This window comes from Bos grunniens, chromosome 2 (genome assembly GCF_055505025.1).
Source record: "Bos grunniens cultivar Pamir isolate PY7600 chromosome 2, Bosgru_T2T1.0, whole genome shotgun sequence".
NCBI classification, from domain to species: domain Eukaryota; kingdom Metazoa; phylum Chordata; class Mammalia; order Artiodactyla; family Bovidae; genus Bos; species Bos grunniens.
Window position 1 is genome coordinate 29,560,491 of NC_141166.1, and position 21,236 is coordinate 29,581,726.

The 21,236-nt window shown below is 53.1% G+C and overlaps 1 protein-coding gene across 1 annotated transcript; it reads left to right on the forward strand.

Moving 5' to 3' along the window:
• On the forward strand, window positions 1-19,426 carry PTPRN (protein tyrosine phosphatase receptor type N). Its single transcript, XM_086338560.1, has 23 exons — window positions 1-235; window positions 1,679-1,729; window positions 1,995-2,108; window positions 4,903-4,999; window positions 5,984-6,245; window positions 6,328-6,682; window positions 7,108-7,239; window positions 8,456-8,490; window positions 9,164-9,438; window positions 9,651-9,737; window positions 10,046-10,125; window positions 10,320-10,384; window positions 11,037-11,255; window positions 11,666-11,866; window positions 11,967-12,114; window positions 12,265-12,338; window positions 12,548-12,625; window positions 12,748-12,867; window positions 14,108-14,274; window positions 17,508-17,561; window positions 18,222-18,286; window positions 18,495-18,568; window positions 18,777-19,426. Exons 1-23 carry the CDS (start codon window positions 121-123, stop codon window positions 18,846-18,848), a joined length of 2,940 nt encoding a protein of 979 aa, XP_086194686.1. The 5' UTR covers window positions 1-120; the 3' UTR covers window positions 18,849-19,426.
• The last annotated feature ends 1,810 nt before the right edge of the window (window positions 19,427-21,236 follow it).

The window sequence follows — 21,236 nt, forward strand, 5'->3', positions numbered from 1 at the left end:
GGCGTGTAGACCCCGCCTCGGTGGGTGGGGAGTGGCAGGCCCCGCCTCGGCCCCGCTGGCAGGCTCGGGCTGGCGTCGCTGCGGCTCTGGCTGCCGGGCTGGAGAGCCGAGCCGGGAAGGATGCGGCTCCCGGGGAGGCCTGGGGGTCCCGGGGGATCGGGTGGTCTCCGGGTGCTACTCTGTCTGCTGTTGCTGGGCAGCCGCCCGGGAGGCTGCAACGCCATTAGTGCCCACGGTCAGGAGGAAATGGGGGGTGGGGGCGGGTGCCGAGAGCAGAACTCGGTGGGGTGTGCTGGGGGTGTGGAGGGGAGGGAATGGGAAGTATCACGAAGGTCGGAACCTCGGCTGGAAGGTGTGTGTGGAGTGGGGTAGGGGGAGGCCCGGTGAGCGGAGAGAGAAGAGAGGGCGTCTGCGAGGAAAGGGGCGTAGGCCTGGAGGTGGGGCTGGGAACCCGGGGGCGGGACCTAAGAGAAGAGGGCTCAGGGCAAGTTTGGGGTTTGGGGAGAAGGAATGAGGGTGCGTGTGGACAGAGGGACCTAGAGACGGGATACAAGAGAAGGAAGTGTCCCCGAGGCGCCAAAAAGTGGCGGCGCTGAGGGGTGGAGGAGGGGAAGGAAGGAGAGAGAACCCTGATTTCCAGGCAGTAGAAGTCGGGCCCACGAGCTCTGGGGTCCCATATTTCCGTAGAGGATCAGGCCAAGGGAAGGGCCAGGGTTTCTCTCTTAGCGTGGAGAGGCTGATCGCTGTAATCTGATCTCCCATAAGAAGCAGACGGCTGGGGAAGGGGGCCAAAGAGGGTGAAGAAGGAGGGGTCGTCTCCCGCCCCCTCCCCACAGTCAGGCCTGGTGCTGACTCACATCTGAGCGGACGGAGACAGTCAGCGCTGACTCATGGGCAGGGGGAGGGTAGGGGCCAGGGGCGCGTGGGGGAAGGGGCGCAAGCTCGCAGTCTGACGCCCTCCGTCCCCATCGGGCTTGGAGGCCAGGGCAAGGTACTTCCTGTGGCGCTGCGGGTTGGTTAGGGTGGAAGATGAAGGCTGGAATGGCGGAGAGGTCAAGTCTTTTAAAGGCTCCTCACTCGGTCGCCCTTCCCTCCCCCATAACTGCTTCCAGGCAAACCCTCAGAGGCGCCGGGCTCAGAGCTTCAGCACCGCGAACAGCGCCAACAGCGCTAGGGCCCCGAACTTAGAGGGACAGTGTGGGGAGCACTGCCTTAGAGCCATTCCACCCTTTCCCATGCGAAGCGGAAGTGTGCTAGGGTTCCCATCTCTTCTGAGTCCCAGGCCAGCATAAGATACTTTTGGAGATTTGGGAAGGAAAGTCCCTTTTCCCTCTGAATTTGGACATAAACTACCCCGCAGTAATTCTATCAGAGTAGAAGTTTATGATTCTCCACCATCACCATCCCCATGCACCTGAAGGGCTTCTTCTCCCCATTACTTAGTTAAACAAACTGAGGCTTTTAAGGAAAGAATCCAAACTTGCAGATCTTTGAAATCCAAAGCCAGAGTCCCCTCTTAAGAAGAGGAGGCCTCTTCCCTCCTCTCCTCTCAGCTTAAAGCCTTCCTTAGAATGAAAGACTGGATCCCATCTGCTTCCCCCTTCCCTAGCCTGTTCATCCATCTGACCACTGTATGCATAGGGGTATCTGAGCCTCTCTGCTCACCTGTTCTCTACAGGCTGTCTGTTTGACCGCAGACTCTGCTCTCATCTTGAAGTCTGTATTCAGGGTGAGTGAAACCGAACATAAGACTTACAAGTCGGTTGGGGGGTGGGGGGAGGGTACACAGTGAGACAGTAGTGTGTGTGTGTGGGGGGGGGGGGTGCCTGGAAGTCAGAAGAGGAATTGCACTTGGAGAGAAGGGGGGATGACCTGGAGGAGCAAAGCCCTCTGAAGCCAAAAGAGGAGATAGAGACAGAGCTGTCTATTTGCAACCTGGACTTTGGAAGGCCTCTTGTCCAAGCCCTCTGCTGACACCACTTTTGTGCTCTTAGATGGCTTGTTTGGACAGTGCCAGGTGGGAGTGGGGCAAGCCCGGCCCCTTTTGCAAGTCACATCCCCAGTTCTTCAACGCTTACAAGGTGTGCTCCGGCAGCTCATGTCCCAAGGTGAGGTCTAGATGCACTGGAGGAGAGAGGCTGTAACTTGGTTAGATGAAATGGGGAAGGGAGGGACCATCTGACTCCAGGTTTTCTCTCATGGGACATTCCTATCACACCGACTGTGGAGCCTCAACTTCCCAGACCTTACTGGAGACAGGAGTGGGAGTAGAACCCTAGAGATACACTGTTCACACTTAGATTCTCTGGAGGAATCCAGAGAAGGCTTCTGGAAGAAGCCACTGGAAGAGGCCAGCATTCATCTCTTTGAGATCAGCCCACTCTCTGGAACTGACTGAGTATTCCAGAGGTAATCCTGGGGTCCTCAGCCAGGAGAACACCCCACTCATTCAATTCATTCATGCAAATAAATTCATTCATTTATTGGGTAGTTCTATGTGGCAAACATAGTTTTAGGTGTTTAGGATTTATCAAGGGGTGAAATGAAGATCTCTGCCTACTAGGGTTTATATTCAGGAGATGAAGGGAGGTGCTACATTATATAAATTAGAAAATACTAGTATGTTAGAAGGGGATAAGTGCCATGGAAAAAAACAATTACAGCAAGATAAAGGGATCAGAAATGGTGAGGTAGGAAGCCATACTATTAAAATGAGTGGTCAAGATAGATCTTAGTGAGGCTATGAAATTTGAATAAATACATCAAGGAGGTGTGGATGTTTTCCAGAAGGTTATCTTAGGAAAGAGTATTTTGGTTGGCCAAGGATCTAGAACAAAAGCCCTAAGCATGAGTTTGAGGAACACCATGGAAAACACCTCTACAGAAGGCTGTAGAGGAGTGATGCAGAGGCAGAGCAGAAGATGCAGTCAGGTAGGTAATGATGTTCTAAGATTTTATAGGAGAATGTGTGGACTCTGACCATACTCTGAGTAAAAGAGGAAACCATCACAAGGTTCGAGCATAGGGGTACTTGATATCACTTCTACTTTAAAAGGATCACTCTTGCTGCTGTGTTGAGAATAGGATGTAGGGAATCAATGGTACAAACAGAAATACTAAACATTAAAATATTAACTATTCAGAAGTATAAACTTGGGGAAGGGGCAGGGCTCAGTTTTGATTATACTGAGTTAAGATGTCCACTCAATTAGAATGGAAAGTTGAGTATATAAGATTGGGTTTTGAAAGAGAGAGAGAAGTCTGAAGTAGAGATATAAATTTGGAATTCTTTGGTGTATAGATGGTAATTAAACCCATGAGATGGATGAAATAGTCAAGAGATTGAGTCAATATGAAGAAAAACCCTAAAGAATTCTATTAAGAGGACCAGGAGAAGGAGGGGAATCAACAAGAGAGGCTGAGAAGGGAGACCCAATGGGGTAGAAGGAGAAACAAGAGTGTTTGGTGTCCTAGAAGCTAAGTGAGAGTGTATCAAGGTGGAAGGAGTGATCAACAGTGTCAAATGATGGTGGTAGCTTAAGTAAGATGAGATCTGAGAACTGACCCTAGATTTATTTATTTATTTTTCCTTTCCCACGGGATTTACCAGGCAAGAATACTGGAGTGGGTTGCCATTTCCTTCTCCAGAGTAACCCTAGATTTAGATATACAGAAGCCACTGGTGATCTTGATGATAGTTTTAGTAGAGTAGTTGGGGGGAAAAATCCTGAATAGAGTGGGTAAGAGGGAATGGAAGGAAAGGAAGTGGATACAGCCAGCAGAGATAACACTTTCAAAGAGTCTTGCTACAAAAAAATGGGGTGACAGCTGGAGGGGAATGTGGGATTCAAACAGTATTTTTATTATAACATGGAAGAAATTGCATTGTGTTTGTATATGAATGGGAATAATTCAGTAGACAACAGGAGAAAACAATGATATAGGAAAAAGGGGAGAATTGTGGGGAAGATGTTCTTGAGTAGGTTAGCAGGGGATGAAATCTAGTGCCCAAGTGGAGGATTGGCCTTTTATAGAAACACAGATAGTTCATCTTATGTTAATAGGCAAAAAGGCAGGTATAGATCCCATGATATGAGTTAAAAGCAATATGAGTATTAATCCAGAAGCAAGCAAAAAGGAATGGGAGTAGGTGGGACTGGAGAATAGGAGGTTATCCTTTTAGAATAGATGACTGACTTCCTGCAAGCAGAGTTCATTGAGGGAAATGGTCAAACAGATCTGCCTTCAGGATAAGATGATGATAATGAAGGCTTAAAACAGGTGTATAAGTGCTTTGAAGGTTTCCAAGCATTTTTAAGTCCCTGATTGCATTTAATCTTTACTACTGAACTGAACTGAACAGACCCATAAAGTATACGTTATTCCCACTTAAACCACCACCACCACAAATAAAGAAAACTAAGGTTCAGGATCAATAAAAATAAGGTGAATAATAATATTGATGAGAGTAATAATGATAGCATTTATTGAATACTCATAATGTGTCAGGTACTATTCTAACCATTTTATATTGTGTTTTAACTATCACAACAATTTTAGGAGGTATAAAGCCCCATTCTCCAGATAAGAGCACTAAGGCTCACAGAGGTTCAGCTAAGGACATACAGTTAGTAAGTGGCAGAGGATTTAAACCCAGTCTCACCGGAAGCAGTCTCACTTCCAGATTTGCACCTGGGGGTGCGGTGGGGGGAGGCGGAAAGGACAACTCAGATCACCCACCAGGTTTCTGGACCCCCTCCACTGCTCCTGGGCTCTTCCCAGTTCAGTACACTGCAGGGTAGAGGGTGCAGTTTTGATCTGCACTGGCCCCTGTTACTGAGCCCTCAGACTGTCCCAAGCCTGAGGGACAATCTCCATCTCACTCTTTTCTCTCCCTGGAAGGACTGTCCTGGCATGATGACCTCACCCAGTATGTGATCTCCCAGGAGATGGAGCGTATCCCCAGGCTTCGCCCCCCTGAGCCTCATCCAAGGGACAGGTAGGCATCATTTGTCATCAGCTCTAGCATTGCAAGGCTGGTGCATCTGTGGTCCTCCTGATGGAGAGAGGAAAGTATGTACAGAGACCAGCAGGCTGGGGCATGGGTGAAAAAGGCTCTGGAGTGGTCAATTGATATTCCCACATGCCCAACATGAGCTGAGCTCATCCCTGGGGATCTAGCAAAACAAGGGCATTCAAAACTGGGGGATTTTTTTTTTTTTGCCGGATAAAGTCTTTTCTTAAAATTTTTATCATAGCATAGTTGATTCACAATGTTAAAGACTACTTTGAAACATTTGGACATTTGGTATTTTAAAAGAAGCATCAAAGCAGTCATCATGGAACAGATTAGAATTTTGTCAGACTGAGGCTGTTTAATGTTCAGTTTTATTACTACATGGTAAGAGGTACCATCTTCCTATTATGGTTAGGGGCTCTGAAGGCATCATTCAGGCTCTGTAAAGCAAAGGAAAGTAAATGAGGGCTTGGGGCTCAGAGGATGATACCAGGTGAAGAAGGCAGAGTTGGGTAGGACGGGACACGGCACTGAATGTTTGGATGTGTGCTTGGGGACGTGCACACAGGGGCAACGGGGCAAGTTGCAGCCACAGTTCTTCTAGAGCAGTTCCCAGCTCCCTTCCTCTGCTCCCCACTCTCCCCTTTTCTGTCCTTAGCTTCATGCTTCATCAGCTCTGCTGCTGTGTTTCAGGGACCCAGGCACGCTTACCAGGGAGGTGATGACCTCTACCCAGGTGTAGACCTCTGGCCCTTCTCCATGCTACTCTCTCCTCTCCTGAGGCTACCTCATCTCTTGAGAGATCAGGTTTACTTTAGGCTAAGCCTGCCTGGCCCCCAGCATCTCTGCCTCATAGATTCTGTACACTGTTGCCCCACACAACCAACACACATGCACACACACACACGCGCGTGCGCGCACACACCCACCCACACCCACACACACACACTTTGCTTTCCTCCTCAGATCTGGCTTGGTGCCCAGGAGACCTGGTCCCGCTGGGGAGCTGCTTTTACAGGGCATCCCCACTGGCTCCGCCCCAGCTCTGCAGCATCGGCTTCCTCGACCTTCAGTAGGTGGGAGCAGAGCTGGGGCGGGCTCCCCCCTGTCCCCTTTGCAGGCTGAGCTGCTGCCCCCTCTCTTGGAGCATCTGCTGCTGCCCCCACAGCCCCCGCATCCTGCCCTGAGTTATGAACCTGCCCTGCTGCAGCCCTACCTGTTCCATCAGGTGAGCTCTAGACACTGGCCCCCTCCCAACCCTAATCCCCATGCTGACATCTGCTCTTATCCCAATCTCTGGTTTCCTACAGTTTGGCTCCCGCGATGGCTCCCGGGGCTCAGAGAGCTCCCCAGGAATGGTCAGTGTTGACCCCCTGCCCAAGGCTGAAGCCCCTGCCTTCCTCAGCCGAGCTGGCTCCAAGGGCATGTTTGGGGCTCACCCTGGCCACTCCTATGGGGACCCTCCAGGGCCTCCACCTGCTCAGCTTTTCCAGGAGTCAGAGCTGTTCTACCTGGCCCAGGAGTCACAAGTGCCCAGCAGGACCAGGGCACCAAGGCTGCCAGAGCCAGGGGGCAGCAGCCGGGCAGGGGACTCCTCGGAGGGCTATGAGGAGGAAGGACTAGAGGGTCGTGAGGAGAAACCTCCCGCCCCAGCAGAGCAGCCAGGTAACCGTGGCCTCAGCATCCACTCCATGCCTATGGGGCTGCTTTCTGCAGGGGCAGAGACGGGGGGGTCTGTCCTGACTATGCATGCACTTGTTAATTTGTCCTTAAAGTCATCTGTACACTCAACTAATGCCTACTGACTGCCTGCTCTCTGCCAGGCATAAGTAGGCATTGAGGATACAGTAGTGGGTGGAGCTGACATGCCTTCTCCAGCTAGGGAATCGAGGAGTCCCTACTGGGCCTGAAGTTTGGTCTTGACACCTGAAGGGCTTTCCCCCAAAGTGTGGACAAAGATGGGAAGGGGAGGGCATCCGTGTCCTGGTGTTTGAAAAGTTCCTAAATGTGGGGGTCCCCACCCACCTGCAAACTCATCCCGTAAGTTCATCCTGGCACCAGTCCTGAGCTCCGTGTCTGGCTCCCAGCAGATGTGACTCTGCAGAGAGTGGCCGCTGTGCTGGCGGGCTATGGTGTGGAGCTGCATCAGCTGACCCCAGAGCAGCTCTCTACCCTCTCGACCCTGCTGCAGCTGCTGCCCAAGGGTGCCAGACAAAATCCAGGTGAGTGTCAGGGCAGAGAGACTGCCAACCCCACAGAGGCCTCTTGCCCCACTTCTCAAGGCCACAAGAAACAGTCTAGAGGGGAAGGGCCAAGCTCAGGGGAGGGAGTTGGTTTGAGACACGGAGTCATTGACAGCCACGGTCAGGAAGCAAGGGGTGAGGTGGTGAGCTGAGGAGTTAGAGCCGGAAAGGACTGGGAGATGGAAGTAATGGGGAAAGAAGCCAATGAGGGTGTGAGCTGGGGATCTGGAGGCACTGGGAAGGCTAGGCAGAAGATGCTGATGACCTAAGGTCATTGCCAAGAAGCCACTAATTGACAGGTAAGAGAGGACTGTGCAAAGAATAGCTTTGAGGGATGTGGCCAAAAATAGGGAGGAGTTGATCAAGCAATGGTTGCTCAGAAGGTAAAGAGTCTGCCTGCAATGTGGGAGACCCGGGTTCCATCCCTGGGTTGGGAAGATCCCCTGGAGAAGGAAATGGCAATCCCACTCCAGTGTTCTTGCCTGGAAAATCCCACGGGTGGAGGAGCCTGGTGGGCTATGGTCCGTGGGGTCACAAAGAATCAGTTACGACTGAAGTGACTGAGCGTGCATGCATGAAGCAGAAGGGACTTCCCCAGGTGGTGCTAGTGGTAAAGAACCTGCCTACCAATGCAGGAGACATAAGAGATGTGGCTTTGATCTCTGGGTTGGGAAGATATAGAGGAGGGCACAGCATCCCGCTCCAGAATCCCGTGGAGCCTGGCGGGATATAGTTCATGGGGTCACAAAGAGGCGAATACAACTGAAGTAACTGAGCCCATGATGCAGAAGCCCAGAAGCATGGGGCTTCCCAGGTGGTACAGTGGTAAGGAATCCACCTGCCAATGCAGGAGAAACAAAAGAAGTGGGTTCAATCCCTGAGTCAGGAAGATACCCTGGAGAAGAGCATGGAAATCCAGTCCAGTATTCTTGCTTGGCGAATCCCATGGACAGAGGAGCCTGGTAGGCTACAGTCTCTGCAGTCACAAAGAGTCAGACATGACTGAGGGACTAACACACTCAGAGGCATGAGGCCATGCTTAGGATGAACTCAACAACAGCCTTGGTTACTGACTGCGGGGAGAGCCCATAGCAGATGCCACAGACTCAGAGCTACCAGCCCTTTCTCCTACCTGCGTTGTGTGGACCTTGGCCTTGGCCCTTTGCCCAGAGTTTTGTTTTTCCTGTCTCTACAGGAGGAGCTGTAAACGTTGGAGCTGACATCAAGAAAGTGAGTTTGCAACACCTCCCTGACCCGTAAGGCAGCAAACGCCCTTAGCTGAAATCTAAATCTCAGGCTCAGGACCCAGAATCTGTATTCTCTGACCCTTCAACAGAGGCCCGGAGGCTGCAAGTCATTGTTTAAAGTCTCACCTCAGGCTGAAGGCAGAGCTGGGACCAGAAGCGAGAATTCTTGATTCATGCTTTTTTTTCACTGCAGTCGTGTCAGACCTTGCTCTTGAAATGAGATCCTTAGGCGAAGGGAGGGAAGGGAGCAGGCAGGCTCCTGACTGCCCTACAGCTTGAGGCTCTGTCCGTTTCACACGTTGGATTTCTAAGATTGTGTGGCTAAACAAAAGTCGAAAAAGCACTGGCTGCCTGTTCATCTTCTCCCCTAACTCCAGCTTTCCTCACTCTGGAATTTCTCCCCACTCCAGCCCCATTCTGTCAATTATTACTTATCATGAATAATCATTCATTCAGCCCTTTATTCATTCATTCATTCATCCACTTGGCTCACTTTCCTGGATGCCCTCTCAGTACCCAATGCTGACCTGGGTCTGGGGATAGAAAGAGAAACAGTCATAAGCACCCCTATGGGAACTCAGGGTCCAGATTGTAGACCCCCTTTCCTTAACCCCTTCACTGTTAGAGACCTTACCTCTATCCTCTCTTCTAAACAGACAATGGAGGAGCAGGTTCAGGGCGAAGACCCAGCAGAGCCTCCACCCCCAATGCCCTCCCTGCCTGGATCCCCCACTGGCAGTTCCACCTCCAATAAAGCCCAGAAGGAGCTGAGCACCGGATCCTCTGAGCCCCCGAAAGCTGCTGGCCCCCCCGCCACTCCAGTCCTGGTAGAGAAGAAAAGCCCGCTGGGCCAGAGCCAGCCCACCGTGGCGGGGCAGCCCTCCACTCGGCCATCAGCAGAGGAATACGGCTACATTGTCACCGACCAGAAGTAAGGGCTCCCACGCGGGGCAGCCTCTTGTTCCCTTGGGGGTTGGGCTGGCCTGCCTTGGGAGGCAGAGAGCAGAAACGCAGATGTGAAGTAGATGGGGGTGGGGGGGACTGCTCTGCACCTCTGGATGTCTTGACACCCTTGGAGGGTGTTTCAAGAAAGTGGCCAAGAGGGTCCCCACTTTCCTTCCTCTACCGGCTCTGCAACTCCAGGCCCTTGAGTCTGGCTGCAGGAGTGAGGCTGCTGGAGATCCTGGCTGAGCACGTGCACATGTCCTCGGGCAGCTTCATCAACATCAGGTGGGGCTCAATCTGGCTGGGGCGGCAGGTAGCTTGAAGGGGGTGGGGCCTAGGGGGCTCAAGGGAGGAGGGGAAGACAAACTCCAGGTAAGGGGCCGAGGTCAGGTCACAGATGTTTCCAGCTTCATTGAAGGTACAGCCACACTTTGCCCTGCTGCTGGCCTGTCCAGTATCTTCCCTCCTGAAACATCCTCGTATGGCATGGGTTTCAGCCCCATCCTCTAATAGGGAGAGGACCAGAGCAGATCTCTCATTTTGAATCTGGGATCTGTGATGGGTGAGGCAGTAATATACCTCCTATTCGGCAGTGTCGTGGGACCAGCCCTTACCTTCCGCATCCGGCACAATGAACAGAACCTGTCTTTGGCTGATGTGACCCAGCAAGCGGGTAATTACTTCTTCACCCTAGCCCTAGTTGTATAGACCCAGACCGGTGGCTGATGCTCTCCTTGAAACATTCCCAGACCCAGGAATATTCCCAGACCCGGGCCATATGGGCCCGGCCTGCCACGGGGCATTGCATGGCATGGGGTGGAGACCATATTGGGGCTGGAGAGGATCTGACCTCCGTCCTCCCTGCAGGGTTGGTGAAGTCTGAACTGGAAGCACAGACAGGGCTCCAGATCTTGCAGACAGGAGTGGGACAGGTATGAGATAACTGAAGAATCAGTCAAAGTCCCCGCTGGCTGATGCTGCCCACCAGAAATGAAGGCAGTCTTGGCAGAACAGGAGCTGAAATACACCACCTTTGCTGAAGCAGCCCTCCTCCATGCAGTTTTCTTTCCAACCAGCAGATGGCCCCAGTGGCTCCAGCTCCCTGTAGGATCAGCCTTCTATAGGCAGCCAGCTCACCTGGAAGAACTACCTGAGGTGGCCCAGCCGTCCATAGATATGCTAGAGCAAAGTCTCAGATTCCAAGGGAAAACATTACACAGAAAGGACTTTGAACTCAAAATATGCTTCTATTATGCATCCAACACTGATGCCTCATGTTCTACTATTTGACTTCCTGGGTCTCTATACTTCTCTACATCCATTTTTTAATACAAAAACTCCTAGGGAGAGTCACCCACTAAGTCTCTGGCAGTACAATGTGGTTGAGTTGGTCCCATGGGGATTGAGAAAGAGGGATCTTGGGTCTACTTGAGTCCCTCTGCCTGTACCACCATGTCCCTGCCTCTCAGCTTTTCCCCAGGAGATATCCTAGCAGGGAGTGGGGTGTGGGACAGGAGTGAGGAGCAGCTCCTAAGTCTCCCCGCACCACCACTGCCCACCTTGATTCTAACCTTGTTCCCACAGAGGGAGGAGGCAGCCGCCATCCTTCCCCGACCGGCCCACAGCACTTCTCCCATGCGGTCCGTGCTTCTTACTCTGGTGGCCCTGGCGGGTGTGGCTGGGCTGCTCGTGGCCCTGGCAGTGGCTCTGTGTGTGCGGCAGCATGCACGACAGCGGGACAAGGAGCGCCTGGCCGCCCTGGGACCCGAGGGGGCCCATGGTGACACGACCTTTGAGTACCAGGTGTGCAGCCCCAGAAGCTTGTTGATGAAAGGGAATGGAAGGGGCTCAGGAGTCTGGGTCTCATGTAAGATGAGGGCAGGGAGTTGGATATCCAGGCAGGGGCTGGAGAAGCCCCAGCAAGGGGATGTCGTGGGGGCATTTTGAATGGATGGGAATTGAGAACAGGTGGTTCCTGAAGTTCTCCCCAATACCACCATTCAGGGGGTTCTGGATTCTGCTCTGTAATATCTGAAGTTGTCATGGGCCACACAAGCAGAACAGCCCTGGAAAGGATGAGGCAGAAGACCCAGGGCAGAAGACCCCACCCCAGAGGAGACAGGTTTCATTCAAAAGCAATCCAGGACCATCCTAAGGACTCTGTTGAAAAGGCTTCAGGAGAACATGGATCCTGCCCTGTCCTTCTTCTGCAGGATCTATGCCGCCAGCATATGGCTACAAAGTCCCTGTTCAACAGGGCGGAGGGTCCACCCGAGCCCTCTCGGGTGAGCAGCGTGTCCTCACAGTTCAGCGATGCTGCCCAGGCCAGCCCCAGCTCCCACAGCAGCACCCCGTCCTGGTGTGAGGAGCCCGCCCAAGCCAACATGGACATCTCCACGGGACACATGATTCTGGTCAGGATGGGGCATGGGCCCAGAGGCAGGGAGGGGACCGGGTGGTGGGAGGGGCAGGGCTGGCAGTGGGGGCCGGCGCCAGGCTGTGGTGTCCTTGCAGGCCTACATGGAGGACCACCTTCGGAACAGGGACCGCCTGGCCAAGGAGTGGCAGGCCCTGTGTGCCTACCAGGCGGAGCCCAACACCTGTGCCACTGCCCAGGGTGAGGGCAACATCAAAAAGAACCGCCACCCTGACTTCCTACCCTGTGAGTGAGTCCTGTTGGCCCAGCCTTCTGTCTGCTGGGAGTCCGGAGGGCTTGGGGTAGGGGCTGGGCTCCTGGCTGAGGCTGAGTGGCAGAGGTGCCAGGACCCCAGTGACCAGAGGGGTTTCTGGGGTGGGGTTGGGGTCTGTGCAGATGACCATGCTCGCATCAAGCTGAAGGTGGAGAGCAGCCCTTCTCGGAGTGATTACATCAATGCCAGCCCCATTGTGAGTGGCTCCCATCTCCTCCCCCATATTCATCCTGCCCCTATAGACTCCATTTCCCGCTCCCCAAGGCCCTGGAATTGTGGGCCTGATATCTGGCATGGAAACGGGAGTTCTGAGGCTCCCCCAGACCCTGGCCTGCTCCCTTTGACCAGACCTCTCCATAATGGCATTTCCTATTCTGGTTCATGATGTATTTTCCCTGCCCCCAGATTGAGCACGACCCTCGGATGCCAGCCTACATAGCCACACAGGGACCGCTGTCGCATACCATTGCAGACTTCTGGCAGGTGGGCTTTTGGAGGGAGGGTGTCTCCAGGGACCGGGGTCCCTTGTGGGCAGCCAGGGCCAACCAGGTCCCAGGGAGGTTAGAATGGAGCTTACCTGGGTGCTAGACATCATCTGTCCCTAGATGGTGTGGGAGAGTGGCTGCACTGTCATCGTCATGCTGACCCCGCTGGTGGAGGATGGTGTCAAGCAGTGTGATCGCTACTGGCCGGACGAGGGTTCCTCCCTCTACCACGTATATGAGGTCAGCAGAACCCCACGGCCAGGAGAAAATGGGGGTGGGGAAAGTGGGCGGTGCACCCTTCATACATGTGCGACTGTATATGTATATAAACATCCATGTATTACACATATTCACACATGCTGTGCTGTGCTTACTCACTCAGTCGTGTCCAACTCTTTGAGACCCCAAGGACTGTAGCCCGCAAGTCTCCTCTATCCGTGGGGATTCTCCAGGCAAGAATACTGGAGTGGGCTGCCATGCCCTTCTCCAGGGCATCTTTCTAACCCAAGAATTGAACCCAGGTCTCCTGCATTGCAGGTGGATTCTTTACTGTCTGAGCCACCAGGAAAGCATTCACATACATACATATATGCATATACATGTGTGTATGTGTGTGTCTAGTCTAGGGCTGAAAAGCACTTGTAGGGACCTATGATGAAAGGTACAGATATAAAACTATAAAACCACTGAAACTAAGGTAAGAAGCTAAGAGCCAGGAGTACAGTTTTGAGACAGGGAAGATAAGTATACTCGAAGACCAAGACTTAGTCCTACTTTTATTGAGTCTAGTTTAGATCTGAGTTTCCTGGAGGCCAAAGCAAAGAAAGAAATGCTGCCAATCACACATGTTGCTTATGAAAAATAGAAAAACACTGGGGGTGGTCTGGGCAGAGACAAAGTAGAGGAAGAAGAAACATTCCTGACCAATAGGAAGTGACCCCCCCCCCCCAATAAAACAAGAGATGTTATTTGCACAACAGAAGCTTCTTGTCTCTAAATGAGCTCTGGATAACAAATTTTCAGCATTAGATGAGCACACAATACTTTCTCATTTTAAGCTTTAAAAATTGGTCCTGCTTGGGGTTAAAGAAAAAAATCAAATGAAAATACAGAATTTTATCAAAGTTTATGGTGTGTAACACAGACACTGTGCTAGTCTTTGCACAAAAGAGGAAGGAGACACTGATTTCAGGAAGCACACAGGACTTCCCGGAGGGTCCAATGGTTAAGAATCCGAGCTGCCACTGCAGGGGGCACAGGTTCGATCCGTAGTCGGGGAGCTATGGTCCCGCTATGCGGCCAAAAAGACTAGTTGTGTCTAGGTGGAAAAGCCTCCAGTTGTCCTGAGCAGTCCATAAGTCCTAGACACAGATGGCTAGGGTTCTTGGGGACAGCTGAGTGAGCTTCCTGACTGGCCTGGGAGGCCGGGAGGATTTGGAGAGGCCCTGCCGCGCTCAGGCCTGCGCGCCCACCCTCGCAGGTGAACCTGGTGTCGGAGCACATCTGGTGCGAGGACTTCCTGGTGCGGAGCTTCTACCTGAAGAACGTGCAGACCCAGGAGACGCGCACGCTCACGCAGTTCCACTTCCTCAGCTGGCCGGCAGAGGGCACCCCGGCCTCCACCCGGCCCCTCCTGGACTTCCGCAGGTGAGCCGGCACCCCTGGGAGGTGGGGCGGCCCGAGGAAGGCTCCCAGAAGCCCGGGAGAGAGCAGCCTAGGAGCAAGGGGGCCGGGAGCCGGGCTCTGGCGCCTCCCTGCAGCCTATCAGCTCCTCCTGGGGCCCCAGGTCAGGAGAGGCAGGCCCTCTCGCCCGACCTGGAGCCTCAGCTTCTGGTCTGCTGGTGTCCCCTTCTAGACACCCCCAAACCAGGACTGACTCTGACCTCCTGGCGTCCCCTTCCGAACACCACCCCCCAAACCAAGACTGACGCTCTGTCTCGCTGTGCCCATCCGTCCATTGCTGTGGTCCAGCTCCTGACTGCTCGCTCTCTCTGCTGGCTGGCTGCCTCTTCCCTCTCTCTTGCCCTCTTTTTCTATCTCCCACTCTTTCTCCATAACCTTCTTCTCCCTCCGCCCCGCTATACCCTGAAAGGCTCATCTTGTTTCTAGCCCCCTCCCTCCCTCTCTCCTTCTCCTTGGTCCTTGCTGTCTATTTCCTCCTGTCCTGTGTTTCCTGGTGTCCAGTCTCTATGTCTGTTGTCCCCCTGCTTTCTCTCACTCCCCCCTGCCTTCCCCCTTCTTTACCCTCTGTATCTCTTTGCCTCTGTTTTTATTTCTTTCCCTCTTTCTCTCCCTTCCTTCCCACTTTTCTCTCCCCCACCCTCCCTCTCCCCCTCAGCTCTCTCTCCATCGTTCTGTCTCACAGTCTGTCTCACTCCCCAACTCCATCCACATTTCCCCGCTCTGCACCTCTCCCTGTTTCATCTCTCAGCTGTTTCCTTCACCTCCCTCCCATCTCTGCCTATTTACTCTGCCTCTCTTTGTCTCTGTCTCCCCCCTCCTCTCTTTCTCTACATGTCTCTGCCTCTCCGTTGCTCTGTCTCCCCTCTCTGTCTCCTCCCTCTTCTCTCTCTCTCTCACGGCTGCCAGCGTCATTTTTGTGATCTGCAGCTAGTATTCTCACTCCAGTTGCATAGTCACAAAAGTGATCACTGGCAGGTGTGGCCGCTGCATGGATGGGACATGAGGACGTGTGGCCCAGGGACCACCCTGAAGGGTGATGGGAGAGCTGGGGGCTGGGGAGATTCAGGGAAGGGACAAATACTATCAAAGGGAGTTGCAGGTGGGCGGGAATCTCTGGACTCTTGGGGACTCATGGAACCAGGTGGGGGCTGGGACAGGAAACCAACAGGGGGACTTGCCCTCTTCAGATGCTAAAACCGTGTCCAGGCCTCCAGAGTGCCCTGCCTTCCCTCCACAGAGAGGTGGCTGAGAAGCCTGCTGCCATGGCAGGGACCTCACCCACACTGCAGCTTCCTCCTGCTTCTCTGCCCCTTGCCGGGCCGCTCTGAGGTCTCTAGGTGCTGGGCAGAAAGCAGAGGAACAGAACTGGGGCAGGAACCTGGGGGTAGTTTCTGAGCCTCAGGACAATGGTTTCTAACTGGGGTCCATGCAACCTAAGGTACAGGCTTCTTGAAGGCACCATCAAGGGTATCAGGGGTAATTTTTGTTTTCCATATTTAAAAATCTTTATAAAATGAGTGCATGGACTTATTTTAAGGCTGCACAGGTAAGCGAAAAGGTTATGTTTCTTTGCTTCAGGCTGGAATTATGTAAACTCAATTGGCTTAGACACCCAGAACAAATTAATTGCTGCTTAATAAATAATGTTTTGGTGAAGGTCTATCAGAGGGAAGGCAAAATAAATTTTGAAGTCTTAGAAAATGACTGATCAAGTTCCTTGACCTCCATCTGTTTTCTTACCTGTGAAATGAGATTGATGACCCATACCTTAAGGGATTGTTACAAAAATCAGTAGCATGAAATCTATAAAATCTACTTTAAGTGCCAGGTACATAGCAAAAGTAAAAGTGAAAGTTGCTCAGTCGTGTCAGACTCTTTGTGACCCCCTGGACTATACAGTCCATGGGATTCTCCAGGCCAGAATAATGGAGTGGGTAGCCTTTCCCTTCTCTAAGGGATCTTCCCAACTCAGGGATAGAATCCAGATCTCTTGCATTGCAGGTGGATTCTTTACCAGCTGAGCTACCAGGGAAGCTCCAGCATATAGCAAAGGCTCTGTTAATTCCAAGTACTATTTGTTGTCATTATTATTAACTGATTGGGAGCCACCGTGACAACTTCTGTTCAGCCCCAGCCCTGATCTACCAGCCGATACGCTAAGGAATCACGTGGACTTCTAGAAAACCATTCAAGTCACCTGGCCCCAGCAAGTCTGGGGGTACCAGACTGGGAGACCACTAAGTTCCAAGCTCCTCTGAAATGCTCTAATAACCCCTCAAAAGGTTTTCCCTTGCCCTTGTCCTTTGGGAGTATCAGGAGTCTGCAAGTGACTCTCAAGTCAGGAATGTCATAAGGAACAAGGGCAGGTTAGACTGGGCCATGAGAGAGGGAGAACCCACCTGCTCCTTGCTGAGCTGTGGTCCAAGAAGCAGAGTCTGAGGTCCAGGTGGACCCATAGTCTGAATATGACCCAATCACAGAGCACCTGTGCTGGGGTAAGACTTATCCAGGGAGACAGTGGGCGGCAGTATATTCAGAGCTGAGGGGTTGTCATCCCCTCACCAGAGGAACTCTGCACCCAGAGCTACAACCAGACCTCACTGCTGGTGAGGACCACAAGGAGCCTGGGTGGGAGGGGAACACCCAGGGGCAGAGCAATAGTGTGCTCTGACACTCTTGAAGTCACCTGAACACCTATCCTCCCTGAACTTCAGGCAGGGGAGACTGTTAATATTATGACATTTTATCTTTAATAGTGCCATCATTTAATGAGCACCTACTGTGTGCCAGATTTAGCACTTAGTCCTTTATATGGATTATCTCATAATCCATGTAATAAGAACCCTAAGAAGGAGGTTACTATTACTATCATACCCGTTTTACAGGTAAGAAAACTGGGGCTTGAAAGGTTTTTATCGGTTGATCTGATTTATCAGGTTTTATCTGATAAATCAGAGCAACTGATTTATCAGTTGTTCCAGGTGCATAGCCTAGGCCCATAGTGACAAGGCAAGCCCAGTGCCCCCCAACGCCATCTCTGGTTCTTGGCCTCCAGCCACAACTCCTCCGTCCAGCCGTCTTCCCTCCTCAGCCCTGGGCAGGTGGGGAGAAAAGGAAGACAAGCCCACAGGTGTGTGTCTCAGCTCCCCTTTGCCTCTGCTGGTGCCCCCTGGCCTCATGCCCATTTCTTGTTGCAGGAAGGTGAACAAGTGCTACCGGGGCCGCTCCTGCCCCATCATCGTGCACTGCAGGTGCGTATGCGATTGGAGGGGGTGGGGGGTGGGGGGACAGGCCAGGCCCAAGCCAGGGGGCCCTGAAGGGGGCACATCCTGGTTCCCACCCCTCTCCGGTCCTGCTCTCCGTGTGCATCTCCCAAGCACACTGTTTGACTGTCCCCTTGATACTAGCAAACAACAGCCCACGGGCCAAATTCAGCATACCATCTATTTTCTTATTGGCCCATGAGCTAAGAATGATGTCCCCATTTTTAAATAGTTGAAGGAAAAAAAAGAACACACGACAGAGGCTATATGTGGCCCACAAAGTTGAAAATATTTACCATCTTGCCATTTACATAAGACGTTGGCTGAAGGAAAGCCTGCCCAGTGGCTGGAAATGGCTATTCCCATTCCCTCTCACTGCCTCCACCTCAGGGTGGAGCCAGGGCTCTCCTTTTCAGTTGGCTCATTGCCCAAGAGACACCCCATGAGTCACAGGCTCCCCACTCAAGGCCCAATTCCCAGGACCCAAGAGCTATGACCCCATCCCTAATCCTCGGCTCAGTCATGCCATCCAACCCCGCAGCTAACCCTAATGGCTCCACCACCGTCTCTACCCCAAGCCTCCATGTCCCCTCCCCTCCCCCTTCCTGCTGGGTCCCCAGCTCAGCCTGTCACCATCTCCTACTGCAGTGATGGTGCAGGGAGGACAGGCACCTACATCCTCATCGACATGGTACTGAACCGCATGGCAAAAGGTAAGGCCCCTCCCCACCATGTCCCCAGCCCAGCCCCAGATTAGAGTCTCCCCAGCCCCTGGGGTCACAGGAGTTCGTGGAGGGCAGGTCGCCACACCCCCAGGTAATCCTCTGAGCCTCCCATCCCAAGATGCCCTAGGCTTTCTGGGTCCTACCCTCCTCTGGACACCCTCTGAGCATCTGTGTATCCCCACACCCCTCCCACCAGGAGTGAAGGAGATCGACATTGCTGCCACCCTGGAGCATGTCCGTGACCAGCGGCCTGGCCTTGTTCGCTCTAAGGTGACTGTTTCTCTCTACACCTACCCTAGCCATGACCTTTCCCCAGGGAAAGTTGCAGTGGCCTGCCTCTCCTGCCTGCCTCCAAATCTCCCCAAGGAGGGCTCCCTCCTTCTCCCCCAAGTAACCGCCCCAAAGCCCACCCCCCCATCCCAGGGCAGGAGCAGAGGCCGGGCCTCCCCATAACCCTCCTCCCTCTACCCTTCCCCAGGACCAGTTTGAGTTTGCCCTGACAGCTGTGGCGGAGGAGGTAAATGCCATCCTCAAGGCCTTGCCCCAGTGAGACCCCTGGAGCCCCTCGGTGGGCAGCCCAGCCTCCACTCCCTCCTTGCCTGTGTGAGCATCTATCTGTGCACTCGCTCTCACCACCACACCCGCCACCTTGGCCCCTCCTGGGCATGTCCAGCCCTTCCAAGAGGAGCGTGTAAGGAAGGGGAAGCAAGATGGGGCATACAGGAACCCCTGGTGTCCCCTGGGGGAGCTGGCAGCCAGTCAGAAGGAGAGGAAAGTCATGGGCACCAAATTCTACCCACAATTTCCTCCTGTCCAAGTTCCCTGACCCCCATTTCCCGCCACTCTGGATGCTCCCAATATGTCTGTGTGGACGCCCTCCGCCCTCCAGTGTGGCTAGAATGGGGCAGAGGGGCCACCATGCCCAGATCATCCTCCTCCCCTAGCCCCTGCTGCCCGCTGTCCTGCCTCCATGACCCACACTGTGGCCCTTGCCCCTCCTGCCCCCTCCCCTCACCCTTCTGCCACGTGCCACTCAACTCGCTCCCCCTGGCACAAGAGAACATTTCTGGAAAAATCTACTTTTGTATCAATGTGAATAAAGTTAGTGTGTCGTGTGTGCAGCTGCAACCCAGACCTCCTACGCATTTCTCTGCTTTGCTTCCAGGCTTCAGTCCCAGCCTCAGCCTGGAGCAGGCCCTGCTGCATTTCAGGAGGTGCAGACAATTATGGGAGAGCCGGGCGGTGGAGTCAGGCTCTTCAAGGCTTGCATGGAAGCAAATGACAATCGGGCAGTAGTTTTTATGCTGTACTTCCTACATGTCTGATAGCCTCCAAGGTGCTTGACAACCATTAACTGGTTTAATCTTCAGGACACGCTACCAATTAGCCCCATTTTACAGACAGACAGACTGCACAGAACTTGCCTGAGGTACCACAACTAGTTAAGTGGTGGAGTTGGGATTCCAACACAGGCATGCTTGGCCTCTTTGCTGCATCTCCTCTCAGTTCTAGGGCAGCAGCTTCGCACCCTTCGGCCTCAGGAATAATATACATCATGCAGGATGGAGGTTAGGACTAAATGAGGTGATACAGGCCAAGTGCTCACCACAGCTTAAGCAGAATTAGCTAAACTCTGGTAACGACTCACAGACTAGGCCTGTGAGATGTCACAACATTCATTCACCTCGGGGCAAAGGGCACTTTCTCCCCATTCCCCTGGAATGCCCCCACTCTGTATGGCCTCAGAGGAGACTCCATCCGCGTGTTCCTTGGACAACAGTGGTACACACAGAAATGAGGCAAAAACAGCCTTGAGCCTGGAGCTACTCAGGAATTAGGGCCACCTCACCTTGCCAAGGCTCAGAAAGTCAAAGTGTTGGTCACTCAGTCCTTTCCAGCTCTTCACGACCCCATGGACTGTAGCCCACCAGGCTCCTCTGTTCATGGAATTTTCCAGGCAAGAATACTGGAGTGGGTTGCCATTTCTTTCTCCAGGGGATCTTCCTGACCCGGGGATCAAACCTGTGTCTCCTGCATTGCAGGCAAAATTATTTACCATCTGAGCCTCCAGGGAAGCCCAAGGCTCAGGCCCCCACATGAAAGATGGGCAAGTACCACCTGTCCTGCTCAGAGAGAGAAGGGACAGTGAGTGGACCTCTGGCCCCCACCCCTCACCTGTGCTCTGCTGCAGCTCAACACCACTGTTGGTCATCAAAAAGGCTGGAAGTGGGCAGAAACTTCCAACAGATTCTCTCTCTCTCAAGACAGAGGCCTGAAATTCCTTTCAGGGCATGCCGCTTCCTTGTTTGGAGGAAAATACAATATAGGTCCTTTGGCCATTGAGGATGAAGCCCAGTGCTTACCCCCAAATGGAAGAGAGAGTTGGAGGCGAACCACACTGCCCTGCATGAGGATGGAAAAGTGCTTGTCCTGTGGCTGGGAGGGCATCTCTGCAGGTGTCTGAAGAGACAGGATGGGGGAGGTACCTAGTTTTCACCTCCCTGGGCCCTGGACCCTGCATGGGGCAGACTTACGCCACTCCATGCAAGAGAGGCAGGCTTCTGACACTGGATGCTAGCCATAAGCTAAGAGGACCTGTGGAGGGGGTGCTCAGTCTCTGGGCCTCGGGAGGAGGTTTGGAGAGGTGTTTCACCACATGTCTCTGGCTTTCTGTTGGCCTCAGCTTTCAGTCCAGTCAGATCTGGTCCTAGCTGTGCTTGCAGACCCTGCAGTAGTTGGGTGGTGGGGTCCTGCATTCGGAGAACAACAGCTGCCTGTGAAAGCCCGCTGTGGGGCCCCCAGAGGTGAGGCATGTGAGCACGGCCTGGGATTCCACACCATATTAGGGGAGGGCCGCCTAGTCAAAGAGGGGACTTCTGCTGTCAGCCGGGAAGGCTTGCGACCTCTGGATGCCTGAGAAATAAAGGGAGGTGTGTCA

Coding starts and splice junctions, on each gene's coding strand:
- PTPRN (XM_086338560.1), top strand. CDS start 121: ATGCGGCTCCCGGGGAGGCCTGGGGGTCCCGGGGGATCGGGTGGTCTC. Junction 6,683..7,107: donor CGCCCCAGCAGAGCAGCCAG/GTAACCGTGGCC, acceptor GGCTCCCAGCAG/ATGTGACTCTGCAGAGAGTG. Junction 9,439..9,650: donor TACATTGTCACCGACCAGAA/GTAAGGGCTCCC, acceptor CTGCAACTCCAG/GCCCTTGAGTCTGGCTGCAG.